General features: G+C 41.9%; 1 protein-coding gene and 1 non-coding gene across 6 annotated transcripts in view; one reads left to right on the forward strand and one right to left on the reverse strand.

Moving 5' to 3' along the window:
* The window catches only part of LOC129631722 (zinc finger protein 432-like), a 58180-nt gene that overhangs the window by 20037 nt on the left and 16143 nt on the right, over positions 1-22000 (forward strand). For 3 of the 5 annotated variants that reach the window (XM_055552932.1, XM_055552933.1, XM_055552934.1), the window contains exons 3-5: positions 12295-12495; positions 14137-14263; positions 14548-14640. In XM_055552932.1, the coding sequence (XP_055408907.1) occupies positions 12481-12495; positions 14137-14263; positions 14548-14640 (235 nt within the window). In that variant the 5' untranslated portion in view covers positions 12295-12480. Of the gene's footprint in view, positions 1-12294; positions 12496-14136; positions 14264-14547; positions 14641-18668; positions 20422-22000 lie in introns of those variants that run through there. The other 2 variants (XM_055552939.1, XM_055552936.1) reach the window with 2 other exon arrangements.
* On the reverse strand, positions 15045-15117 carry TRNAW-CCA (transfer RNA tryptophan (anticodon CCA)). The gene has a single exon. It is a non-coding gene; the product is annotated as a tRNA-Trp (tRNA).

The following is a 22000-nucleotide window of genomic DNA, read 5'->3' on the forward strand; positions in this document are numbered from 1 at the left end:
ATCCATATGACTTCATTGAGACAACAGGAAGCTTCTGCCAGGTGTCTTCTGCCTATGCTTCTATTCAATCATTCTGAGACTCACATGTTCATCCATTCACAAAAGAGGAATAGAACAGAGAACATCCTTAAATCTTTAATCTGGAAACCACCTACAGCCTATATGTATGTACCTATGGCAGACAATGTATTAAGCATTCCTTTATAAGTAAGACTTTCTTTTACCCTGAAGGAACACACTAGCTTACAAAGAGAGAAATATAACACATTGCTCTTTTGAGTCCTGTGAGGTCTTCTAGAGAATCACTCAGTTTGAGTCATGGGCCCTCAACTCAAATTCATACAAATACACATTTACATATGTGAGTACTGACACAGGAAGTTGGAAGAATATACATAAAAGTTTTTGAATTATTTATCTTGAAGGTCAAGAAAAAGGACTGATGGGGGACATATGGGTTTAACTCTATAAACTTCTGGACTATATGAAACTTTGATACTGAGACTATCTTAAGCTTCACTAATATTATCAATGTGATTTATATTAGAGGTCTTGAACCACATTGTAGCAACTTCTGGAAGTTGCTTGACTTCTGAAGTTGTCCACAGGCTGGACACCAATGTCAGCCACTGATATAGTCAGCCTTCCCTATGTGACCCACTGCAAATAAAAAGCCTAGACACTAATTAGCAATACCGGAGATGTGTTGTTGGGCTTCCCAGGTGGCGCTAGTGGTAAAGAACCAAAGAACCTGCCTGCCAATGAAGGAGATGTAAGCGACGCGGGTTCGATCCCCAGGTCAGGAAGATCCCCTGGAGGAGGGCACAACCCACTCCAGTATTCTTGCCTGGCGAATCCCATGGACAGAGGGGTCTGGTGGGCTACAGTCCATAGGGTTGCAAAGAGTCGGACACAACTGAAGCAACTGAGCACACACACGAGATGTGTTCTTACAAATCATTGTTGAGAACAGGAAACAAAATCCATTGACTTCATTGAAACAACAGGAAGCTTCTGCCTGGTGTCTTCTAGACCTGGCCTTACACACTGTTCTCTGTTACTGATTTTAATCTGCATCCTTTTGTTGTAATAAATCATAACCATGAGAATAAATGCTTTGCTGAGTACTGTTGAGCTCTTATAGCAAAGCATTGAAACTGAGGATGGTCTTTGAAACCTGAAAAGATACACGCCATCGCCATAGGGCCCATATGGCCCACTGAATTGTTCATTAGATCTAAAATTATAATATATATACACACATATACACCTTCCTGCATTTTTGAAGCATAAAGTAGTACATTGTACATATCTGTAAGCTAGTATATTTATGTCATCATTTGTAATGTTTAAGAAATTCTCACTCATTATAGAACAAAAGTATTATGTATCCAAAAAAATACTCCAGGATACTTAATTTTTTCCCCCCAAAATTTGTAATGTGTTGCTCCTACATAAGCTCTCTGGAAACAGTCATAACTAATGGGACACATGTAAACACTCAAAGATCCATCCTATAATTCAGTGTCACACAAAAACTGTGTGTGGACAGAATATTTACACCCACTGAATCCATGAGGATTTTAAATGTTTACCACTAGATTTTGTGGTGACTAACAAGGCAACAATAGATAAGTGGAAAAACGGGATACCAAAGACAAGTTTGTATGTACTCTTTATTTATTTATTTATTTTGGCACACTGTGCGGCATGGTGGGGTGTTAGTTTACCCACCAGGGATCAAACTCATGCCCCCTGCAGTGGAAGCACAGTCTTAACCCCTGGACTGCCAGGACTGGTGCACAGGACTCCCATGTGCTCAATTTTACTAAACATTTAGAGCCTCACAGGCTATAATCCATGTTCTAACTTCAAACAATTTATATAAACATATGATTTATAAATTCTTATTTATAAATATTATAAATTTAATAAAATTTCTAAATTATAAAATAATAAAATTTATAAATTTATAAACTTTACTGTGAAGTTGATCTTTTGTCTCAGTACTTTTTTCTGAATTCAGACATTCATCTTTTCATGCTGTGTCTGGTATAGAGTAGCCTTCATAAATACTGAATAAACATTTTCTCTTAATATATGTGTTTAACCTCCTAAAATCCACTAGAAAGCCAAAAGGAAAATAAATATGCAGGAAACTACTCACTTGGGACGCAGGCATTTTCTGGGGCCCTAGGTTCAGCCGGCACCTCTCGTATCTGCTGCTGTTGGTTCCGGCTGCCTCCCTGCAGCTCCAGTACAAAGGCTCTGGTGAAGGACGCCGGGCTGCTCTGGCACCTTCAGTTCCTTCCCTCACTGGAACTGTTTCATCCCAGGAAGCCACAACCTGGGGGGTTACAGAAATTCACTCCTGTGACAAACTATAACTGGGAGCACAATATTTTTCTGAGTTGTATGAGTTTTTATTCGTATGTGGTGATAGGTTAACATGATAGTTTAAGGAGAAAAAAAGTACCATATACTACCTGATGGTCTATTTTACAAGAAAGAAACACAAGCAACAAAGCTATCTTCATTAAATTATGTAATTGTGCTAAAACTGTATTCAAAACTAAATCTACATTTAGAGAAGGGTCACTATAAAGAATTTTTTTAAAAAAACTAAATTTTTAAAAGGCTAAAATCCAGAGAAACAGTATATATATATGTGTATATATGTGTGTGTACTAAGTTGCTTCAGTCATGTCCAGTTCGTTTTTACCCTATGGACTATAGCCTGTCAGGCTCCTCTGTCCATGGGATTCTCTAGGCAAGAATACTGGAGTGGGTTGCCATGCCCTCCTCCAGGGGATCTTCCTGCCCAGGGATCAAACCCAAGTCTCTTATGTCTCCTGCATTGGAAGGTGAGTTCTTTATCACCAGAGCCATCTGGGAAGCATGTGTGCATGTAAGTGTGTGTGTGTGTGTACTGGAATAGTGCTTGCTAACCTCTCTTGGGTACTTACTATGTGCTAGGTAGTCTATAAGTTTTTGAATAGTTAGTACTGGTAGTTTTTTAACCAAATGGGAAAAGCAGCATAGGTTGAGAAATGTAGTAAGTGGCAGAATATGAATAAAAACCTAGGTCTGCCCAAATCTGAAGTCCATATTCTTTTCTCTGAGTTAAATTTATCTGCAGGTGTTCTGACTGCTCACCTGGAAAACCTAAAAAAGGATCAGTTTAAACACATTAGTAATAAAAGGAGTTCAGTAAGGCTATGCTGCTTCTGCTGTTGCTAAGTCACTTCAGTCATGTCTGACTCTGTGAGACCCCATAGACGGCAGCCCACCAGGCTCCCCCATCCCTGGGATTCTCCAGGCAAGAACACTGGAGTGGGTTGCCATTTCCTTCTCCAATGCATGAAAGCGAAAACTGAAAGGGAAGTCGCTCAGTCATGTCTGACTCTTCACAACCCCATGGACTGCAGCCTACCAAGCTCCTCCATCCATGGGATTTGCCAGGCAAGAGCACTGGAGTGGGGTGCCATTGCCTTCTCCTCAGTAAGGCTATGGAAGAGAAAAAAAGTTGATTACTTTTATACCTATAAAATAAAAATAATTGAAGGTTCAAAAGAAAGAGAAGCTGTTTGCAATGGCAGCAAAGATAGATAAGATCTAGGCATAAACTTAACAAGCAATGTCCAGACCTATGTGAATATTTCAAAGTCATGTCTGTCCAAATTAGTGCAAAGAATATAACTTCAGTCAACACTGCAAGGAGATTCACATTGTAGAATACTATGCAGCTATCAATAAGACTTTGTACCAAAAGTCAGTAATCTGGAACAATTTTACCATATAAGGTTAATTTTCATTTTTTGAAGGTTTTGAAGTTTCTTTAAAAAGCCAAATTATAAGCTATTTATGCACTGTTATCACATTTTTGTAATAAAATGAGTCATAGAAAATAATTGGAAAAGGAAACATATCAAAATTTTAACAATGTGTATTTCTGGTTACCAAGATTTTGGATGTAGGAAAGTCCTCTCATGCATCAGAAGGATGAAAAATGGGAGGATCCCAGAGAAATATGCAGTAAGTTTGAAAATTAGAGGGGCAGATACCACATCCTTCAGAATAAGCATTTAACCTTAGCTTTTATGTAAATCTTGATCATTACAAAGCACTGTGAAGACAGCGAGAGGAAGAGGTGATTTAGAGGACAGAGGAAAGCAGGTTTTTATGAAGGCAGTAATGTAGTCTATGAGAAGTCAATGGGCTTTAAAACACCAAAGTCCTCTAAAATGCAGAGATCTCTCAAGTTCCAACTCCCATAAATTTCTTATGTATCAATGCCTAACAACATCATACCCAAAATATGGACCACATGGCTATTTCATAGTTCATGACTTCTAACAGATTATCATTCGTTTATCCAGACTCAAACACATAGATCCCCATGACTCTCAATGACCACTGGGGACTCAAAGACAAGAAACAGTTGCCCCAAGCACTAACCTCCCTACAAGGCCACCCAGAAGGATATTCCAAAAACCGAACCTCCCACTAAGTACATCACAAATATTCGCCTAAGCCAAGAACGTCAAAAACACTGAACTGCCAACCAAGGATGTCTGAATCACGAACCTGCCATTGTGGACACTTCCATGAGAGAACCTCCCAAAAGACGTCTCAATCACTGACTTATGCCCAAAGATTCCCCAGTCCCTGACCTTCCTCCAGGAAAGCTCCAACCGCTGACATCCCTCTAAGGCTGTCCTAAGAACTGATCTTCCTCTAGAAGACGTTTTCAGGCTCTGACACACTCTCAAACGCAATTTCTGACTTCCTCCAGCACCTCCTCATTCACCGCCAATCAATAACATTCCCCCGAAGGATGCCCCAAATCACTGACCTATCCCCTAAGTGCATCCCAATCACTGACTACCCCCCTAAACCATGCCAAACACTGGTTTGCCTCCAAGCCCGCACAGTCACTGACCTTTCCCATAAATGCTAACCCCAAGCCACCCCAAATCTGTCCACGCTACTGTAATACCCTGACCCCCAGGGCTGCCTCATTTCTGATCATTCTGTTCCCTCATTAGCGGAATGCATCCCCTCCCCAACAAGGGCTTGCTCCTCCTAAAGACTCCCCATAGGCCGCCCTTACCTCAAAGCTCATATCTCCACAAAGCTCAACCTGATTTTGCTCCCAGAAAGCGAAACTGAGACCTCTTAATAGATTCTTCACGCACCGCTGGGTGGGTAGCAGTAGGCACAGTCCATCACTTTCTTCAGAGTCACAAGCCCGGCTGTTCTACCTCGCAGGTCAAGTTTATTCTCTATAGCACCCGAGTCTGCAGGCTGACAACCGTCACCCCGGGGCGTCCTAGCACCAACGAAAATTCCGTTCAGCTTTCCCGTCTTTTAAAGACACTATGACAAGAGTATGGCGGCACCCTATTAGCTGGTATATATGGGGCCCGCCATTTTGGAAGGCCAGCCGTACAACCAGTTTTCCTGCCCTACAAAACTTGTCTTGTAGCGATTGTTACGCCACTCGCTAGCGTTGCAAAGGGGAATGAGCATGCTCTAGTCCATCTCGGCGGAATACTGGTGTCCTTCAAGTAAGGCGCACTAAATCCAAACATGTACGCCTTCGCTTTGCCGCTGGTACGTGGGAGGTACAAAACTTCACAGGGGGCGCAGCCATATTTAAAAAGGTGCAATGTCCGTACCGCAAAAGGAGTCCTCCTTTAGGGAGTTGGGAGCAAGCGGAGAAAGCAACGGCACCCCACTCCAGAACTCTTGCCTGGAAAATCCCATGGATGGAGGAGCCTGGTGGGCTACAGTTCATGGGGTCGCACAGAGTCGGACACAACTGAAGCGACTTAGCGGCAGCAGCAGCAGGAGCGATTTCAGGGAACGGTACAGGGTTTGGAGAAGCCAAGGTGGTAGAGGAAGGCAGCATGCTTTTCTGCGGACACAGGAAAAATATTTCGTTGAAATAAAAGGTCTTCAGTCAAAGTTGGGGGTGGAAGTTTGATGACATCCCTAGGGTGAAAGGTGGGAGGGTTGCTGGGAGGGTTGAGTTAATGGGGAGGGGGTTTGTTCTAAGATGGAAGGTAGTGAACTGGGGAGGAATAGAAGATCAGAAAATGTGGGTACAGAATCCGTCTGCAATGCAGAAGATTGGATTCGATTCCTGGGTCGGGAAGATCCCTGGAAAAGGGAATGACTACAGCCACTCCAGCATTCTTGCCTGGAGAATCCCATGGATAGAGGAGCAAGAGTGGGGCAGCACTGAGTAACTAACACATTTTTTTTCAGGCCAGAAATTGTTGGGAATATTTTCTGTGCAGGCTTTATCTCAGTTGAAATGTTTTCACATTTGTCTAGTGAAGAATTGTTTAGAATTGGAGTTGTTGAAAGAGTCGGAGAGAATGAAAAGTTTGAATTGGATCGATTATTCCAGGTTGTTGTCCAAAACTGTTCTATTAGTTGAGTCCACTTTACTAATCTATCCTCCCCCAAGAGCTCCAGCTGAAAAGTAAGAGCTAATTTTTATTAAATGTATGCACATTTTTTTGATTAGGGGAGTATTTCAAACATTGTAATTTTATTATTTTACTTAATATTATGAAAGCTGTCAATGGTGGGCAGAAATATTATCCTCATTTTAGATATGGGAAAAAAAGGTCTAAGTCTATCAGAGTGCCTGTTTTCTAAATACCTCATCCATCTTTTAGTCTTTGCCTGTTTTAAAGAGTGAAAAAATATTATTTTAACTTTGCTTATTTATTTTACTTGATAACATTTATTAAGTCTTTTGTTGTTTTCTTCGTGTGATGGAGGTTTTGGGAACCTTGGTCCCCAACCTGGGATTGAACCCTGGCCCCCTTCAGTGGACCACTGGACCACAAGGGAATTCTTTTATTTATTTTATAAATTATTTATTTTCTTATGTCATTATTGCTTTTTTGTTTTAGGTTGATTATCTTTTTCTTAATCATATTGTGGATATTTATAACTATCAATTCAGCCTCCATTCTCCCCATCTTTTAGTTCAGTTCAGTCACTCAGTCATGTCCGACTCTTTGCAACCCCATGAACTGCAGCATTCCAGGCTTCTCTGTCCATCACCAACTCCAGCAGCTCACTCAAACTCATGTCCATCGCGTTGGTGATCCCATCCAACCATTTCATCCTCTGTCGTCACCTTCTCCCGCCTTCAATCTTTCTCAGCATCAGGGTCTTTTCCAATGAGTCTGTTCTTCTCATCAGGTGGCCAAGGTATTGGAGTTTCAGCTTCAGCATCAGTCCTTCCAATGAATATTCAGGACTAATTTCCTTTAGGGTAGACTCGTTGGATCTCCTTGCTGTCCAAGGGACTCTCAAGAGTCTTCTCCAACACCACAGTTCAAAAGCATCAGTTCTTTGGTGTTCAGCTTTCTTTACAGTCCAACTCTCACATCCATACATGACTACTGGAAAAACCATACTTTTGACTAGACGGACATTTGTTGGTAAAGTAATGTCTCTGCCTTTTAATATGCTGTCTAGGTTGGTCATAGCTTTTCTTCCAAGGAGTAAGCATATTTTAATTTCATGGCTGCAGTCACCATCTGCAGTGATTTTTGAAGCCCCCCAAAATAAAGTCTGTCACTGTTTCCATTGTTTCCCCATCTATTTGCCATGAAGTGATGGTACTGGATGTCATGCTCCCCATCTCTAAGCAACCACTAATATACTTTCTATCTCTAGATTTACCTACTCTGGACATAAATTCGATCATATAATATGTAGTCTTTGTAACTGGCTTCCTACACTTAGCATAAACTTTCAAAGTTGGTCCATGCTGTAGCATGTTTCTGTACTTATTCCTTTTTATACCTGAGTAATACAGTCTAGGGGAGAAGGCAATGCCAACCCAGTCCAGTACTCTTGCCTGGGAAATCCCACGGATGCAGGAGCCTAGTGCGCTACAGTCCATGGGGTCTTGAGGAGTTGGACATGACTGAGCGACTTCCCTTTCACGTTTCACTTCCATGCACTGGAGAAGGAAATGGCAATCCACTCCAGTGGATTGCCTGGAGAATCCCAGGGACGGAGGAGCCTGTTGGGCTGCCGTCTATGGGGTCGCACAGAGTTGGACACAACTGATGTGCTTTAGTAGCAGCGGAAGCAGTACAGTCTAGGAGGCTGCCAAGACCCAGACACTACTGAGCACATGCACACACAATATTCTGTTATATGGATATAGCACATTTTTATATTTTTAGTTGATTGAGATTTGAGTTGTTTCCACTTTTGGGTGTTACCAATAATGCTGCTGTAAACATTTATGTACAAGTTTTTGTCTGGACATCTGCCTTCATTTCTCTTCGATATAAACCTTGGAGTGAAATTGTTGGGTCATATGGTAAATTTGTTTACTGTTTGGGGAACTGTGAGGCTATTTTCAAAGTAGCTGTGCAAAAGGAATACTAACTAAAGGAAAACTGTTTTTTATACCTTAGGATACTTCAGATACCAAACATTTGGTGGAGTCCAGCCTCCAAAGTCCATTTTTCAAATAAGGTTCTATTTGTTAATTTTCACATGATGATTGGAAAAAAAAAAAAAAAAGTGATAGTCGCACAGTCACGTCTGACTGTTTGTGATCCCGTGGACTGTAGCCTGCCAGGCTCCTCTCTCCATGGAATTTTCCAGGCGAGAATTCTGGAGTGGGTTGCCATTTTCTTCTACAGGGGATCTTCCCGAACCCAGGGATGGAACCCAGGTCTCCTGCATTGCAGGCAGATTCTTTACCAACTGAGCCATAATGGAGCTTTAATTTGGGGATATTGTCTCTCTTCTATTTGTAGGAGGCTTTAAAACACCTCTCTTACAAACACAAACAGCTCTCTTCACACAAGCATTTCCTTTCCCTCATTCTTCCAATAGAGTTATATTATGGGTTGGCCAAAAAGTTCTTAATTATGATTGGATCAGATTTAGTGTTTACATTATGTTGTTTGTGCGTGCATGTCCTCAGTCACTTCAGTCGTGTCCAGCTCTTTGTGATCCTATGGATTGTAGCCCACCAATCTCCTCTGTCCAGGAGATTCTCCAGGCAAGAATACTGGAACGGGTTGCCATGCCCTCCTCCAGGGGATACACCCGATCCAGGGATCGAACCCGCGTCTTCTGTGTCTCCTGCATTGCGGACGGACCTGGGAACTATAAGTAGTATTTATTTATATATGACTATATACTACTATATACTGTATACTACTGTAGTTCAACCACTGGTATACTATGATTACTTTTCCTTTCTTGTACGACTTTTTATTCTGCCCGGAGTTATCTTATTTATTCCTTACAAAATTTCTGGACTCTCGTTTTCAGAAAGCCCGACCCTTGATACTGGCTCGAGCTTAGCCGGGTATCGGGGGCAAAAAATTTCCCCAGACGTTGGATTCCCTCTTCCCATTGGCTCCTGACTACTCTGCTCGCCCTTTCTGGGCGGAAATCAGTGTGGTTTGCGGAGGAGCGTTTAAGGTGCAAATCACTGCTGGCTCAGCGTGAAGAATCCTCCTGTAATACAGGAGACGCGAGTTCCATTCTTGGGTTGGGAAGATTCTCCGGGAGAACGAAGTGCAAAACCCACTCCAGTATTCTTGCCTGAAAAAAAAAAAAAATCCCATGGACAGAGGAGCCTGTCGGGCTACAATGGGACGCGAAGGAGCAAAGAGGAGCAGAGAAGTGAGGGTGGTTTGGCGTTTGTCACTTCCGTGCTTGTGCCTGGCTTTCTGTACGGCAATTCATAAAAGATGGCAGCCTCAGGTTCCGTGGCAAGCAGGGCGCAGACATTATCTCTTTGGAAAAGCCGGGGGGGGAGAAAAACCACCTCCAAACAAACAGGTGTGCCTGCTCCGTACAAATGCCGCAGCCCCTAGTCGGCCGCCGTAGTCCGGCTAGGGCGCAGTAGTAAAAAGAATTCTCGGAAGTGCGGGTTCGAGGAGGTCGCGGTGGAATCAGGAGAAAATCACGGTGGTGTGTGGATTTCTGCGTGGAATAAGATGAGCGGACTGAGGTTTCGTTCGCGTCTGAGTGGGGTGCAGCCATGCTGTCCGTAGAGAGAGAGGAAGCAAGTGGGAGTTGGTGACTGGGCTATTTATGGTTGGGGTGATGTTGGAGTCAGTTCTGAAGGATTCTGGTGTTTAGTCCAGTCGAGATCGAGGATTGAAAATCAGTAATCGGGGCTTTGTGTCTCTTGGCCGTGCTTGATTGAGGACTGCGTCAGGGAGTGATATTTGTCAATAAAATTGGTGTCTGGTTTGGATTCGGGATTTAGTAGGCGGTTTAATGACAGGATCGGGGGACTCCTGATCCGCGAACCTGGGTGTCTAGTGCAGGTTTGGGGATGAATCCAATGTTTGCGGGAGGAGGGTGTGGTGTCCAGGTGTGTCAGTCGTTGAGAGGTTTGTGAAAGCTGAAGCTGTTCGGTGGGTGGGTGTTTCAAACGTTACTTTCTCCTTCAGTTCCTCAAGTCCAAGGCTTCGTTTGTAAAATTGCCTTTGGCTTTTTGTATCTTTTCCTCTCGGACCGGTAGAAATGAGAGCGTTGTTGGAGACCGAGGACTAAGCACATCTAAAGTGGTAAGGTTTCTACTAAAAACGAGGATTTGGCCTTTTCTGCTCATTTACTATGTGTGTACGTACACACACTTGTAAATATTTCCTTTCAGAGTTGTTCTAACAAGAGTACAAGAGCACCTCTGTTACCCCTGATACCGGTTCTGTTCTCCAATGATCACGTTTTTTAAAGTTTTCATAAGTTTACTTTTTAGTCCTCATTTTTCTATTCTTGATTTTCACAATTCCAGTAAACTGCCGAAATATTGGTATAATTAGCCTCATTATTTAATTTCCTATCATAAATATTCATAATGAATGTATCATACAATTTTTTTCTGTGAAAATTCTTTTTTAAAAATTCCTAACAAAATACCAATGCCATTAATGACTGGCATCAATCAATATGTACATTCATTTAGATAGAATTTAAATGCTTAAATGGTCAGTACTTTTGAGAACAGGTTATGAATTCTGGATTTACACAAGAGGGTGGTTCCCTGTCCCTCATCTCCATCTTGATTTTTAACTTTTTTGCCATTGTGAATGGTGTCTTTTTACTTTGGATCTTTTTACTGACTTTTAATTTTCTATTGCATAGAAGAGCAATTATATTGAAAAGATGTGTTTTTTGCTCACCCTGCCTCATTATTATAGGCTTCCCCATCCCCCATGATTTTATTATGAAAAATTTCAAACATATATCAAAGATTACAGAATTATACATTTGAATTCCTGTGTGCCTGTCACCTAGATTTTATCATCATGATTTTTTTGTGTTTCCTTTATTGTATATGTATCCATATATCACTCTTCTATTCATCATCAACCCACCTTTTTACTTTTTGGGGGGTATATTTCACTGTAAGTTGCAGACACTTATGCATTTCCCTCTAAGTATTTTAGTAAGCAGATAATTAGAGCTCTACTCATAGTTTTTTCCTAATAACTTTTTTTATTCAAACATCATACAGTTTATCTGCTTCATGTGTACAATTTAGTGATTTTTATTGTAATCACATTTCTTGAACTTGTTTTTATACTTTTACTAAATGAGTTATTGTTGTTTTGTTGCCAAGTCATGTTCGACTCTTTTGCTGCTCCATGGACTGTATCCCACCAAGCTCCTCTGTCCATGGGATTCTCCAGGCAGGAATACTGGAGTGGGTTGCTATTTCTTTTTGCAGGGGATCTTCCCAACCCAGGGATTGAACCCTTGTCTCCTGTGTCTCCTGCTTGGCAGGTGAATTCTTTACTACTGAGCCACCTGGGAAGCCCACTAAATGTGGATATATCCACAAATAATAATCTTGATCTGTACACTTTAATTTTTTCCCCTTGGTTTTCCTTTGTTTCTTTCGCACTGTGGAGTAGTTCAGCAGGTCCATGAGCACACATGGTTTCCAGGGCAAAGCTGTCCAGGTTGTCATGTTTGTATGTTCTCTTTCCAGAAACTGGCCTGTGATAATTCCCCTGCTGCGGGAGCTTCATGTTGTGCTGGTTCTCTTTTCCCATCTCCCGCTTCACAGTCACCCCATTTCCACCTCACAGAAAAGAAACACTATCCTCACATTTACAATCTTCTATTTTATTGCTCCAGCATGTATAGCCTCTGTGTCCCCAAATAAAGGGACAAGTGACCTTGAAATTAGGTCGGTGACAATATCAACGACAAACATCTGGGCCCTGAGGAAATGGACACTCAAAAGAGAATTTACTTTTTACCCCACAGGTCCCTGATACATCAAGATACAAGATACATCAAGTGACATGAGGAGGTTTCCCTTCCTCGATGTCATCACTTGCAGGGACATCACTGCCTTGGGACTAAGATTTCTAACCCAAAATTGAGGAAAGTCCGAAAGGAGACTCAGGACATATCCTAGTCTTTGTCCAGTTCTCAATATATCAGAAGAAAATGATCAAGGACCAGGTAACTTTTTGGCTTGTCTTATTCCTTCCATCATTCTGTAATTGGTTTCTGGGGGGGACTGTAAAACGCAATTGAATTCAATAGAAAATAACAAATTGGAAAAATAGGATTTGTGCAGAAATAAATTTAGATTTAAATTCAGCATCAAGGGAAAGTAGCATCAGGAATATATTGTTAGCAGGATCTACGCTGAAGGACTAATGTTGGAACAGCGTGTGTGATTGGAGTATCTTATGGGTTACCCTTGCTGTCAACTTATATTTAACATTTCTTTTTTTTTTTCTTTATAATTTTATTTATTTTTGGCTGTGCTGGGTCTTCATTGATGTGCAGGCTTTTCTGTAGTTGCGGCGAACAAGGGCTGCTGTCTAATTGCAGTGCGAGAACTTCTCGTTGCAGTGGCTTCTATTGTTGCGGAGCACAGGCTCTCAGGTACAGGTTCAGTGGTTGTGCTTAGTTGCTCCGAGGCATGGGGGATCTTCTCAGACCAAGGATCAAACCCACGTCCCCTGCATTGGCAGGTGGATTCTTTACCACTGAGCCAGCAGGGAAGCCCAGGAGTTCACAGCCACAAGTAAATGATGCTGCCACATCGAAGACCCGGTGCAGCCTAATAAATAATAATAAAAAAAACCCTCCAGTGATTACAAAGTACATCTAGCAAAAAGTAAGAGTCCTCTTCACAGGCTTCTTTCCTAATCCCCTGGTTTCACTTAACAAACAGGCAGGAGTAGGTACTTCCAGTCACTGAGTTTGTCTACCTCTGTGTCTATGCAGATGTTTGTGCGTGGATCTCGCTCAGCTCTTAGGCCTTTGGATAGTGCCCTTCTATGACTGTATTTACAGTTTCATAAACTGAGTTGGGGAATGTGAGATCTCTCTCAATCCTCTCTATTTATTGTTCTGGTTTATATATATAGTCCATCATTATATGTTTGTGCTGCATTTTGAGTAATTTCTTCAGATCTTACCATTCATTTTATTATCTCTTCAATGTATCTGGTATGCTGTGATCCTGACTGGTAATGTAAATATAAATAATGTACATAGGTACATAAGTATTTGTGTGTTTTTTGAAGGATGCTATTTATTTTCTTAGTTTGCATAATGTGCTTTCCTAGTTTCTCACTGTTTGGACATGTTTTAGAAAGATGTCTTTATTCCTCCTAACATACATATCTTGTAATTATAGTGTGTGGCGTTTCTTCACAGTTGATTCTGATAATGGTTACAAAGATTCATGGCGACTGTAGGAATGTTCTATTCATCCTGGTGTCACTAGAATATACTTAGTGCCTGGTACATATATACTTGCTTCAAAAAAAGTTTTATATGTAGCAAATGTTTCAACTCTATATTGCAAATGTTTCTAGTTTAGCAAAAGGATTTAATGAAGACATTATAGAAACTTATGATTTGTTGAATGATGGTTGACTGAACAGTTACAGAATATTTTGGGAAATAGGTTTGAACATGGTTAGATTTTGCTTCTATGACAATGTAGTTTAAAAAAAAAATCAAAACACCTCTGTATATAGATGTAGCCTAAATGGTAAAAGGAAAGAGAGCAGAACAACTTCCTTCACATGCCTTCCATTATGGTAACCAGAGAAATACTCTAGCAGGACTGTGTTGTTACAGGGATCACTGACACTGGAGGATGTGGCCGTGGACTTCACATGGGAGGAGTGGCAGCTCCTGGCTCCTCCTCAGAAGGCCCTGTACCGGGACGTGATGCTGGAGAACTATAGCAACCTGGTGTCTGTGGGTGAGGACGGCTCCTCCGGGTCCCTCAGAGAGTCCCCAGTCAGTGGCCTTTCTTATTTCAGCTTCGGCTTCTGAAAGCTCTGCCGTGTCCATGGTGCCCTAAAGTGGTACCTGAGTCTCAGTTTCCTCTCTGGTCCCAGACTAGAGAGTATGACGTGCCCTTCCCTGAGAGATGAGCCTTCTCTTGGCTAAGCTGCACACTGTGTACTTCCTAAAATATAACTCCACGCTGGCAGACCACATCCCAAGTCAAGAGCCTGTCTGTCTCTCATTTCCCATGAACAGGGTATCAAGCCAGCAAGCCAGCTGCTCTCTCCAGATTGGAACAAGGAGAACCGTGGCCCGTGGAAGACAAAGTCCACGGTCGAATCTGTCCAGGTGAGTGAGAGCACCAGCACTGGGTTGGCCGCAGGACTTACGTTCTCATCATTCAAAGATGTCACAGCCATGAGCGTCTGACAACATGGAAGCCAAGCTTCCACGACGCTCTCATAGAAGAGCTCTTTATCTTTTAGGTGTGTCGAAGAATGTCTCTGTTCTTGGATTTCATCCCTGTTTATTTCATCTTGATCTTGCTTTTTTTTTTCTCTTAAGTTTCTGTTTAGAATTCTCAAATCTTCCTGTCCTGTCCCCAGCACTGTATCACTGATGGTTTCTTCTGCTTTCCTTGCTATGAAATTATACCTTCCACGCCTCTCTCTGAAGAGACATGTTTAATTCTTGTTAAAAAATTTTGGCCACACAATTTTTTAGTCAGAACTTGTTTTAGAGAAATTTTTTAGTTCCCTGACCAGGGATCAAACCTGGGGCCCCTGCACTGGAAGCATGGAGTCTTAACCACTGGACCACCAAGGAAGCCCCAAGATTTTTAGCACTATCTTCTGGCAACTGCACCTTCTTGCCCCTTTGGATAATATTTATTTCGAGTCCTAACATTCACAGATAGGGTTTTGATTGGCAGATAGGGTTTCAACATATAAATTGTGGAGGGAGGAAAGATAAATCCTTAAGGCAGTCTCTGGAACCTTCGATTTTTTTCTTCATAGATCTGTGTTGGGAAAGCCTCGGTCTTCCTGTGTTTCTCCTCTGTTCTCACACCACTGCTACACTCACAGCACTTCTGACATCAGATGTGTGTTGGGTTTTTCCCCATAATAAGCAGTTCTCTGCGACACCAGCTGTATGTTTGTGTGCTCAGTCGTGTCTGACTCTTTGCAACCCCATGTACTGTATAGCCCAGCAGGCTCCTCTGTCCATGGGATTTCCCAGGCAAGAATACTGGAGAGGGTTACTGTTTCCCTCTCCAAGGGATCTTCCCGACCCAGCGATCTAACCTGCATTTCTTGCATCTCCTGCATTTGTAGGTGGATTCTTTACCACTAGCACCCCCTGGGAAGCCTGGCACCAGCAGAATGTTGTATAATTTAACTCAGTTTTGACACTGTCTTCCTGGAGAAAGCATCAGATCCCACAGGTTAAGGGCTCCATCACACCAGACACCCCCCCTCAACTCCACTTCCAAACACAAGTCCAGGTTGTACCCTGTGCTTCTGACTCACTTGTTCTAGACTGGGGCTTCCAAAGACTCCCCCCTCAGGTTCAATTCATTTGTTGGAGCAGCTCACAAAACTCAGAGAACCATTGCACTTACTAGATTACCAGTTTGTTATGAAAGGATCTAAGTCAGGAACAGCCAGATGAAAGAGGTGCCCAGGGCAGGGTGTGGGGAAGGGGCTGAGGGACTTCCACAATGTGTCTAGGCATAATGCTCTCCCATCACCACCATGTGTTCAGCCACCCAGAAACCCTCTAAATCCTGTAATTTGGTTATTTTTATGGAGACTTCATCCCCCTAGGCATGATTGATCACTGACTTTGTCTCCAGCCCTTCTCCCCTCTCTGGAGAATAGAGGTGGAGGTGAGACTGAAAATTGGATCAGATCCAAGCATCTGATCAGGGTTTGGTCTTTCTGGTGACCAGCCCTACCCAGCATCCCCCACCCAAAATATAGGTGAAATAGAGCTTACAAAATGACATAGAAAGAGAAAGCAATAGCCTGATACATAAAAGGCATAGATGGGCTTAGGGTTTGTTACAATGAAATGGAAACAATTTGGATATTAACATGTGTACATGTACAAAGGGTAAAAGAAAAAGGTGCCAGTTCCCTAGTATGAAATTGTGATATAAGATACATATATATCTTGGTCTTTGACCTTGGTTTAGCGGTCCTAAAACCCTTGTAGTTTCCTGAGTACAGGACTGCTTATTTCCCTTATCAGTATCAGTATAGTCAATGTTGAGTGCTCCTCACTGGGCTTTTTAAAACTCAAAGTCGTAAGACTTTCCTGTTGGTCCAGTGGCTGGGTCTCTGAGCTCCCAATGCAGGAGGCCTGGGTTTGATCCCTGGTCAGGGAACTAGATCCCACATGCTGCAACTTAAAAAAATAAAAAACAAACTATATGCTGCAACTAAGACACAGTGCAGCCAAATAAATAAATAAATATTTTGAAAAAACCCAAAGTCTTAATGTTACAAAAACTATAAACTTCAACCCATGCCTTCATCTACTTTCAGTCTACACTTTTCCCCAAATACCTCATCCTATCCCCTATCCTTATATAATATTTATATACAGATGATTCCCACAGTGTTGTCTTCAGTGAGGACCTTTATCAGGATCTGTATGTTCAGTTGAATTTTTCATGTCTGCTTTGAATATCCAGAACCTACCTGAAGGTTGATATGCTTTGAGATGCACACTTGATTTAGCAACATTGTGAACCTCAGTGATAGTCCCCATCTCATTAAAAACCACTACTCATCTATCCAGTGGCCTAGGTCAGGTAATCGGGAATAACACTTGATTCCTTACATTTATCATAGCAACCATGAATGAACCTTGTTTTTTCTCTCTCTAGATTATATCCTAATTCTTTCCACCTGGTTTTCTATTGCTTCCTCAAACCACTTTTCACAATTTGCTCCTGCCTTCTTAATTGTTGCTTTAATATTCAGTTTTACCCTAACAGGAATTTATGCTCAGTGACAATAAGGACTTTGTTTCTATTTCCTCATCACTGGCATAATGCTTGATACATAGCCATAATTTAATAAAGATTTATGGATGTATGAAAGTGTGCCACATCATTTGGAAACAAATAGCCCTCTGTCTTTGTTGATAATGAAAGTGTTAGTCACTCAGTTATGTCTGACTCTTTGTGACCCCATGGACTGCAGCCCTCCAGGCTCCTCCATCCATGGAATTCTCCAGGCAAGAATACTGGAGTGGGTTGCCACTTCTTTGTCCAGGAGATCTTCTTGACCCAGGGATTGAACCTGGGTCTCTTGTGTTGCAGGCAGACTCTTTACTGTCTGAGCCTCATAATAACTTGATTTTATTTTACTATCTCAGCATACTTTGTAAGTTCACAATTATAAAGCAGCCAAATCTGTATTTGCTCATTTTGAATGCTCTAACCTCATTTGTGCCCTATTTTACCCTTTATTTATATTATTGTGTTGTACTCTTGTCCAGGTAATAACAAACATATTTACTTGAAGTTTCTTCCTTTTTTTTTTTTGAGTTAAGGTATAGTTGATTTACAGTTTTGTGTTAATTTCTGCTATACAGTAAAGTGTTTCATTCTTTTTCATATTCTTTTCCATTATAATTTCTCACAGTATATTGAATATAATTCCCTGTGCTATACAGGAGGACATTGTTGTTTATCCATCCTGTTTATAATAGTTTACATCTGCTCATCCCAAACTCCCAATCCATCCCCTGCTTCCCTTTTGGCAACTACAAGTCTGTTCTCTATGTCTATAAGTCTTTCTGTTTCATAGACAAATTCATTTGTGTCATATTTTAGATTCCACATGTAAGTGATATACTATCTTTCTCTTTTTGACTTACTTCACTTAGTTTGATAATTTCTAGGTCCATCCATGTTGCTACAAATAGCATTATTTCATTCTTTTTTTATGTCTGGGTAGTATTACATTATGTACCACATCTTCTTTATCCATTTGAATGCTGATGGACATTTAGGTTGTTCCATGTTTTGGCTATTGTGAATTCTGCTGCTATGAACATAGGGGTGCATGTATCTTTTCAAATTACAGTTTTTTCAGATATATGCTCAAGAGTGGGATTGCTGGATTGTATGGCAGCTCTATTTCTAGTTTTTTAAAACCTCCATACTGTTTTCCAGAGTGGCGACACCAATTTAATTTACATTCCCACCAACAATGTAGGAGGGTTCTCTTTTCTACTTGGAGTTTCTTTAAACTGAGGTCATAGTATTGTCTGTAAAGAGCCCACCTACCCAAAGGCATTTGTTAAACAGTTTCACTCTGTACCAAGTTCATGGGAAGGTTCATTCTTCTCTTCTTTCCTAGAAATGAGGAAAGATGACTGTCTTCTGCAGGAGAACTTGCAAAATCAAAGCTGTCCAAAAAGAATGGAACGATGTCATGAACATAATGCACTTGGAAATGTTTATCAGAGCAAAAGTCATTGTCCTTTATGGCAAAATCATGATATACTTTACTTACATGGGAAAACACTGAAATCAAACTTAAGTTCAATCAGCCAGAACAGAAACTATGAAGTAAAGAACCCCGTTAAGGCTAATGTAGATGGGAAATTCTTCCTCCATGCAAAGCATGAGGAATTTCACAGTGAAAGTAAGCTTCCTGAGTGTGGAATTCCTATGAACACAAATTCACAGATCATTACGTGTCTAGGAACTCAACAGATAAATAAACCTCATGTTTGCACTGAATGTGGGAAAGCCTTCATCAAGAAGTCCCGCCTCATCGATCATCAGAGAGTTCACACAGGAGAAAAACCCCACGGATGCAGTGTATGTGGGAAAGCTTTCTCTAGAAAGTCTAGACTCAATGAACACCAGAAAACCCACATAGGAGAGAAACGGTATGCATGCAGTGAGTGTGACAAAGTCTTCCCTAAGAAGTCACGGCTGCTTATCCATCAAAAAACTCATACAGGTGAGAAGCCCTACATATGCGACGATTGTGGAAAAGGCTTTGTCAAGAAGTCTCGGCTCATTAATCATCAGAGAGTTCATACAGGAGAGAAACCTCATGGGTGCAGCCTGTGTGACAAAGCATTCTCCAGGAAGTCCAGGCTCATGGAACACCAGAGAACTCACACGGGAGAAAAACCTTATGAATGCACGGAATGTGACAAAGCCTTCCGCTGGAAATCACAGCTCAACGCACACCAGAAAACTCATACAGGGGAGAAATCATATATATGTAGCGATTGTGGAAAGGGCTTCATTCAGAAGGGCAATCTCATTGTACATCAGCGAACTCACACTGGAGAGAAACCCTATGTATGCACTGAATGTGGGAAAGGCTTCATCCAGAAAGGCAATCTCCTGATACATCAGCGAACTCACACTGGAGAGAAACCCTATGTTTGCACTGAATGTGGGAAAGGCTTCAGCCAGAAAACCTGCCTCATCTCACATCAGAGATTTCACACTGGAAAGACTCCCTTTGTGTGTACTGAATGTGGAAAATCCTGTTCACACAAGTCGGGTCTCATTAACCACCAGAGAATTCACACAGGAGAGAAACCCTACATGTGTAATGACTGTGGGAAAGCATTCAGGGATAAGTCGTGTCTCAACAGACACCGGAGAATTCACACAGGAGAGAGACCCTATGGTTGCAATGACTGCGGGAAAGCTTTCTCCCACTTGTCATGCCTTGTGTATCACAAGGGGATGCTACATGCAAGAGAGAAACGTGGCAACTCAGTCAAGTTGGAAAATCCTTTCTCAAAGCATCTCAGCCCATCACGTCCAAGTGATATGGTACAGAGGAAAAACCCTGTTAGTGTGGTGACTGTGCAGATGCCTTCTGTGGCAGTTCAGGCTCCATGCCACAGTGATAAGCCCCTAGAAGATGAGAACATAACCCTTGTGGGACAGCTAGGCGGCAGGTATGCACCCTCAGCAGATAATAGAATTTGCACAGAAGAGAAACCTAGTGAATGCAGTGAATGTGGTAGCACCCTCAGTGGTCAGTTATGTCATATTTTTGTCACAAAAGACACACAGGAATAAACTCATTCAATCAAGCTGGAAAACCCTTGAATAAAACCTTCTGGCTCTTTGTATGGCTGGCGAGTGTATACTGAGACAAATAGTATAAACACAGAGACTGGGAAAGCCTCTCATGGAAAGATAGACCCTAACAGGGCTTTCATAGGTCACATATGTCAGTGAGGTCATAGTTGGCATAAATGTAATGACTCTGGAGAAGTCCTTCCCCAGAAATAAGATTTCATTAGGTGTCAGAGTTTACACTGGAGAGAAACTGTTGGACCTCTGAAGGCAGTAAATGGGTCAGTGGTATGTTCCTCGTCATCATTTGGCAGAGGAAATCATGTAGAAATGAAACTCTGAACACACCAACTATGGCACGTCTTCAGCAAAATATCAGAAAGTGCATGAAGCAAATAACAAACCCTATGAAAATGAATCTTTTAGAGATGTCTGTCACAATTTTAACATGATATATCAAATTGTAGGACAGTACACCTGGAATCAAATTCCTAACTTTGATGTCAGTTCAGTTCAGTTCAGTTGCTCAGTTGTGTCTGACTCTTTGCGACCCCATGAATCACAGCACGCCAGACCTCCCTGTCCATCACCAACTCCCGGAGTTCACTCAAACTCATGTCCATCGAGTCGGTGATGCCATCCAGCCATCTCATCCTCTGTCATCCCCTTCTCCTCCTGCCCCCAATCCCTCCCAGCATCAGAGTCTTTTCCAATGAGTCAACTCTTTGCATGAGGTGGCCAAAGTATTGGAGTTTCAGCTTTAGCATCATTCCTTCCAATGAACACCCAGGACTGATCTCCTTTAGGATGGACTGGTTGGATCTCCTTGCAGTCCTACGGACTCTCAAGAGTCTTCTCCAACACCACAGTTCAAAAGCATCAATTCTTCGGTGCTCAGCTTTCTTCACAGTCCAATTCTCACATCCATACATGACCACTGGAAAAACCATGGCCTTGACTAGATGGACCTTTGTTGACAAAGTAATGTCTCTGCTTTTGAATATGCTACCTAGGTTGGTCATAACTTTCCTTCCAAGGAGTAAGCATCTTTTAATTTCATGGCTGCAGTCACCATCTGCAGTGATTTTGGAGCCCAGAAAAATAAAGTCTGACACTGTTTCCACTGTTTCCCCATCTATTTGACATGAAGTGATGGGACCAGATGCCATGATCTTAGTTTTCTGAATGTTGACCTCAGTGACTCCTTAATTGAAAGGAAGGTGTCTCTGTTGCACTTCATCTCTGAAAGTTATAGTGTGATACATTCCCCTCTGTGGGCTTCCCTGGTAGCTCAGATGGTAAAGAATCTGCCTGCAATGCAGGAGACCTGGGTTTGATCTCTGGGTTGGGGAGAGCCCTTGGAGAAGGAAATAGCAACCTACTCCAGTATATTTGCCTGGAGAATCCTATGGACAGACCATGGGGTCACAAAGAGTCAGACATGACTGAGCAGCTAACACTAACAAACAATCCCCTCTTTGAAGGGACATGAGTCTTCTTTTCCCACCCAGGATCATTATATGGTTAGCTCTTGCACTTCTTCAGTTCTAACTTTACTCAGTTTGTTGTTTCAACCTACCAAAGTCCTTCAAAGGAAATGAAATACGTTTAATCTGACAATGTAACACAGCA

This window comes from Bubalus kerabau, chromosome 17 (assembly GCF_029407905.1).
Source record: "Bubalus kerabau isolate K-KA32 ecotype Philippines breed swamp buffalo chromosome 17, PCC_UOA_SB_1v2, whole genome shotgun sequence".
In the NCBI taxonomy this organism is placed as follows: domain Eukaryota; kingdom Metazoa; phylum Chordata; class Mammalia; order Artiodactyla; family Bovidae; genus Bubalus; species Bubalus kerabau.